The sequence below is a fragment of the Vollenhovia emeryi genome, unplaced genomic scaffold (assembly GCF_000949405.1).
Source record: "Vollenhovia emeryi isolate VEMERY1.0 unplaced genomic scaffold, V.emery_V1.0 DF940803.1, whole genome shotgun sequence".
In the NCBI taxonomy this organism is placed as follows: Eukaryota; Metazoa; Arthropoda; class Insecta; order Hymenoptera; family Formicidae; genus Vollenhovia; species Vollenhovia emeryi.
In genome coordinates, this window is record NW_011965563.1 from 1,697 (window position 1) to 7,123 (window position 5,427).

The 5,427-nt window shown below is 37.9% G+C and overlaps 1 protein-coding gene across 1 annotated transcript; it reads right to left on the reverse strand.

Annotated features, from left to right (window-relative positions):
* Positions 1–2,300: 2,300 nt before the first annotated feature.
* Positions 2,301–4,313, reverse strand: LOC105555736. Its single transcript, XM_012002778.1, has 5 exons — positions 3,981–4,313; positions 3,413–3,545; positions 3,131–3,329; positions 2,878–3,009; positions 2,301–2,800 (listed from the first exon to the last, which is right to left on the reverse strand). The coding sequence occupies exons 1-3, from the start codon at positions 4,179–4,181 to the stop codon at positions 3,265–3,267; spliced, it is 399 nt and encodes a 132-aa protein (XP_011858168.1). The 5' UTR covers positions 4,182–4,313; the 3' UTR covers positions 2,301–2,800; positions 2,878–3,009; positions 3,131–3,264.
* Between the last annotated feature and the right edge of the window lie 1,114 nt (positions 4,314–5,427).

Here is a 5,427-nt window from a genome sequence, read left to right on the forward strand (position 1 = left end):
TGCAGAAAAGGTCACACCTCACCGATTTCCTCGCCACTTAGATATGTTGTAGGGGAGAGTTTTCTGAGTAATTCCCCGCAAGAATCAAGTGGGGGACGGGATTGGTTTAGGAGATATAACAAATTGAAAACCAAAAATTGTAATACTTTTTCTTAGTAATTTTTATTAAAATGCCTGTGTAGCTACCTTTAAAATCATAAACAAACTGCCATTTTCATTTACAAGGTCACACCTGCCCCCTCCCGCAACAGTCGGTACGGATTGACACACACACACACGCGCGCGCGCGCGCACGCTTCTTCTCGCGGCGCAGACTGACCGAGCATGCGAGATCCACTTCACACCTCTGACATAGGGTGGGTAGGGAATTATTTTTAACGAAGTGGAGCCCCCCCGAAGGGGGGGCGGAACACACTGTCTCCACGCATGTACTTCTACACAGGCATTTTAATAAAAATTACTAAGAAAAAGTATTAAAATTTTTAGTTTTCAATTTGTTATATCTCCTAAACCAATGCCGTCCCCCACTTGATTCTTGCGGGGAATTACTCAGAAGACTCTCCCCTACATATCTAAGTGGCGAGGAAATCGGTGAGGTGTGACCTTTTCTGCATATTTACCAACAATTTTTATACTTTTTAAACTTTTGATAACAGGGTGCTAACGGTGCCCCTTTCCACTAGCATTAAGCACTCTACTGACGTCGTATCGCCGCGTGTGCGCAAAACAGCCTAGCCCCAATCGCAACACTGCCCCGAATATCAGAACTCCTCTTGTCCAGAGTTGTAGCTAATGCTCCGTCTATAGATGTCTATGGTCTGGACCTCATCATCGGCGACCTGGGATATATCACCTACATAATGACATTAATTTTATTTTAATTTAATTTATTGCAAAATAAGACGGTTATAAAGAAGGAATATAAAAATCGTAATGCAAAAGGTAGGGCACCAACAAAAACTGTTGTTGCAAAGCCCAGCAGTTTAGAAAAAGGTAAGAAAAAATTGTATAAGACAAATCGAACCAGGGGAGCGATCACGTGCACCGATCGAATTCGAATCGAGAAGGAATATGCCATCCGATACCACTCTTCGTACATGATCAATCTATGGTCTGAGGGAAACTATCCTATAATAAATAAGCATGAACCATGAAACCTGTAGAGCAGAAACGTATGAGAAGTCGACCGATCGAATTCGATTGTGTACGTGATCGCTCCCCAGAACAGTAAATAAAACAGAGATGTAATAATTAAACTAAAACATAAATTATATTCTTCAGGGTCGCCAGCAATAATTAACAACATTAATATTTGCTGACCGAATCTGGCAATTTTAATAATTTAAGTATCTCTACGTTTCGACCATAGGTTTTGGTCCTTTTCAAGCGATCTGACTATATAAATTAAAGATTAACAATATTAATATATAAATAAATTAAATAAATCAGATATTATATTCACTGTTACAATAATTTACAATTGTTGGAGACATTATAACCTGAGGTGGTCGTATACACTCGCGTGTGCTTTGTGATGTAAAATGGATTTTCATGTATGATCATATACTAAAACTGAGAGAGTTAGAAAGAGAGAAAGGTGCAGAAATTTGGATTGTAATTAATGTAAAGACTTACATGCTTTGAAAATTTAGTGTCAGTGTTTGATACACGAGAACATTGCTCAATAGATGACGGGGCATGACTGATTAATGACACTAATAATTTACAAAAACACACAGAAAATCTTAACGCTATTTATGACCGTATAATTGACTTAATTTAAATCTGGACACCACTGTTTATTTTTTATTTTAACTTATTCTCATGACTTTCACTTGTTCTTAATTATACCAACCGACCAATATTTTCGTCAGTCATGCCCCGTCATCTATCGAGCAATGTTCTCGTGTATCAAACACTGACACTAAATTTTCAAAGCATGTAAGTCTTTACATTAATTACAATCCAAATTTCTGCACCTTTCTCTCTTTCTAACTCTCTCAGTTTTAGTATATGATCGTACATGAAAATCCATTTTACATCACCAAAACACACGCGAGCCTATGTATACGACCACCTCAGGTAATGTCTCCAACAATTGTAAATTATTGTAACAGTGAACATAATATCTCTGATTTATTTAATTTATTTATATATTAATATTGTTAATCTCTAATTTATATAAACAGATCGTTTGAAAAGGACCAAAACCCATGGTCGAAACGTAGAGATGCTTAAATCATTAAAATTAGTTGAAACGTAGAGATGCTTAAATCATTAAAATTGCCAGATACGGTCAACAAATCTTAATTTTGATAATAATTAAATGTACGCAAGTATAAATATATATAGATATACATGAGTGATGTAAGCAATACGGTAGAAACGCACGCAGAGTATAAATGTATTTAGAAAAGTCATAGAGTACGCGTACGCTAGCAGAGAGAGAAAGGCGGAGAAACGATAAAGGCTAAGGCGGAAGAACGGACGGAAAGAGGGAGTTTGTCATAGTATTTAACAAAACAGTATGAAAAAGCAACACAAAATTTAGAGGAATGATGGAAGAGAAATTATAGGTACTACAAAAATTATTTAAAATACAGAGTGCATATGCATAACCAATCTTTTCCAGCAGGGTCATAATATGGCCCTTTTGAATCTTGCATTCCTAATAATTCGCGTATCATAGCTCCTGTACTTGTAGACGTATAAAAGAATACTACTGGCATTGTCTTTCCAAAATGAATTAAAAGTTTAATTATATCTCTATATTTCACATCCAAAATAACAAAACTATTATCTGCAAAATATTCAAAAAGTTTTTAAAACTGTTCACCTGTGAAAGACATTGCTGGTCTACAGATAAAATCAACTTACTATCTTCTAACAAAGGTACGCTAAATCTTACACCAGTATGGGAAATCACTACTTTATCCCGAGGAATATATTTGTAAGAACCTATTCTGACCGTCCGACACTCTAGAGCAGTTTGTGGTTGTTGCCCAATATCTAAAAAGTTCTGATTTTCATATATCTCTAAAATCCGACATTATCCCATCATTATATTATTAGCCGACATGTTTAATTGACAATCATTTCTTATAAAATATATTTCTTATAAAATATAAACCTTTACTATTTTCTTCATTATCCATTCCAAACATGTCACATGCACTAGAATTTGTAATTATTGGTTCTTTATCCAGAATTGTGTCCACTTCTTCGTTAAAAGCGTTAGTTGCATTGCCTACTACTGCGTTACTATTAACGCTTCCTACTTTGTTTAGTCCTGCCTTCTTCCTCTTCGTCAGACGATATTGTCAAACATTCTGGAAATTGATTAAACTTAAATAATCATTAATACACATGTTATACATATACATATGTCTTGCACAAAATATATTATACATACCTGGTTCTTTGTGAATAGGCTTTGGTTTTGAAGCTGGTATACCCTTTGCTCTGGGCCGCTTGCATGTAGGACCGTCTCGTTCTGTTTTCTCCAATTTCATAGTATTTCGTTCGTTGTTCTTCTTATAGAACATCTATAAAGATATACAATCGTAATGTATATCTACAAATTAACATGGGATATAATGACAAAGAAACTTGCCAACAAAAAATATTACTGTATGATACATTAAGATGATTATAAACTGCTTTCAACTTGACCTGTAATGACATGGCAGTAATATAAAATGTCTTAATTTTACAATTAACGTGTTTAAATCTTTCTAAATAAAATACTTCTTAATGACCATGTCCTGAAATATAAGAGCGTTCTAAATTTACTATATCAAAAAATGCTATGCTAATAGTTCCCTTAGACTAAATTCTTAACCTTAAGTAAACTAAATCTGTTAGCCATTCATCAGTCAGACAATCGATCATTATAACAGATAGTCACTGTGACAGGTAATCATTATAACATTGTATCAATAAATTTATCGGTCTTCTGGCATTGCAGTCATAATCCTTACATCGACAGACATCCCAATCTCCTTCCCCTCTGGTATGGGTATTGGCTTGACTTCCTCAATATTTAATTTTGTTTTACATCTTTCACACATAGAACTTATAAACATGGAAGGGGAAACGGATCGGCACAAGTGAAGCCAAGAAGTGAGACAGAAGAAACTAGAATTCTGTCTCGTTCTATGACTTTTCCTCGAAATACGCATGCGCGGCCAAAACGAGATTACAATAACGCATGCGCATAACGGACCAAAGTCATACAGATGTTGGACTCAGTTTCAGCTCACGGAGAGTATATGCTATTCCCCTTCCATGTTTATAAGTTCTATGCTTTCACATCGGTTCAAGGGTAGTGAACTGTAGCCGCAGTGTGGACAGAGAGCAAGCATTCCTTTGACGAAAATAGGTTCCTAGTAATAACACGGTATACTTCGTACTTGTGGCATATTACTTATTTCGAATGATGAACTTTAGTGTAATCCCTTAATTTCTTATCGATTGCGTCAATGTGACATTATCACATTTGCACAGAAATTATGTTAAGGTTGTTTTTCGCGTGTTCGCCATCTCTCTCTGTTCATGCGTTCCCATGCGAGAGGGCGCGCAATCATAGCTAGGACGGGTAGTCAGTACCACGTCAATCCTTGTATCGGTCGGACGTTGTTCGCAATAGAGAAAAGTTATAGCAAAGAAAAACGGTGTCGAAACTTTCTTTCATCGATATCTTGTGTCCCTTCCTCACACTCAATTATTATAATAATCAAGTGCAACAGGTTATGGGCCCAGCATGCCCCAACTGAACGCTACGTGTGAGGAAGGTTGAGCGGTTCTTTCGTCAAGAAGCGTGAAGAGCGGGACACGGGGTCGCGAATCGGAAGCCATCTTAGCACGTGCTCTCTGTGAAATCGGTGCGTGATCGCGAGCGCGACGTAACTCGAAATGTCTGACGCACTCTCAGCGCGAAATGTGACGAAGTTCAACGGCGAGAACTATCAGGGATGGAAATTCCAGGTGAAAATGTTATTCATTGCGAACAATATATACGATGTGGTCGACGGGTCGAGAACGATGCCGGTAGGAGAAGGTCAGGATGCAGCGAAGAAAGCGTGGCTGTCGGACAACGCGCGCGCGATGTTTCTAATCTCCTCGGCGATGGAATACGACCAGCTGCAGCCGCTGCTGATGTGCTCGACGGCGAGAGAGATGTGGAAGAAATTGTCTGGTGTGTATGAACAAAAGTCGGCGTCAAACAAATTGTTGCTTATGACGAGACTGTACGAGTATCGAATGTCTCCGGGAGACTCGATATTGAAACACGTGTCGACAATACAAAATATGGCAGCGCAGTTGCTCGATATCGGAGAGCAAGTGTCGGAACTGACAATAATCGCAAAAGTGCTCGGGAGCCTGTCACCGAAGTATGCGGCATTCCAGACCGCGTGGGACAATGTT

Excerpts from the sequence above, each read along its gene's own strand:
- LOC105555736 (XM_012002778.1), bottom strand. The coding sequence starts at position 4,181 with ATGCGTATTTCGAGGAAAAGTCATAGAACGAGACAGAATTCTAGTTTC. Across the intron at positions 3,546-3,980 it reads AGATTGGGATGTCTGTCGAT|ATGTTCTATAAGAAGAACAA; the intron begins GTAAGGATTATG and ends ATATCTTTATAG. Across the intron at positions 3,330-3,412 it reads GCCTATTCACAAAGAACCAG|AATGTTTGACAATATCGTCT; the intron begins GTATGTATAATA and ends ATCAATTTCCAG.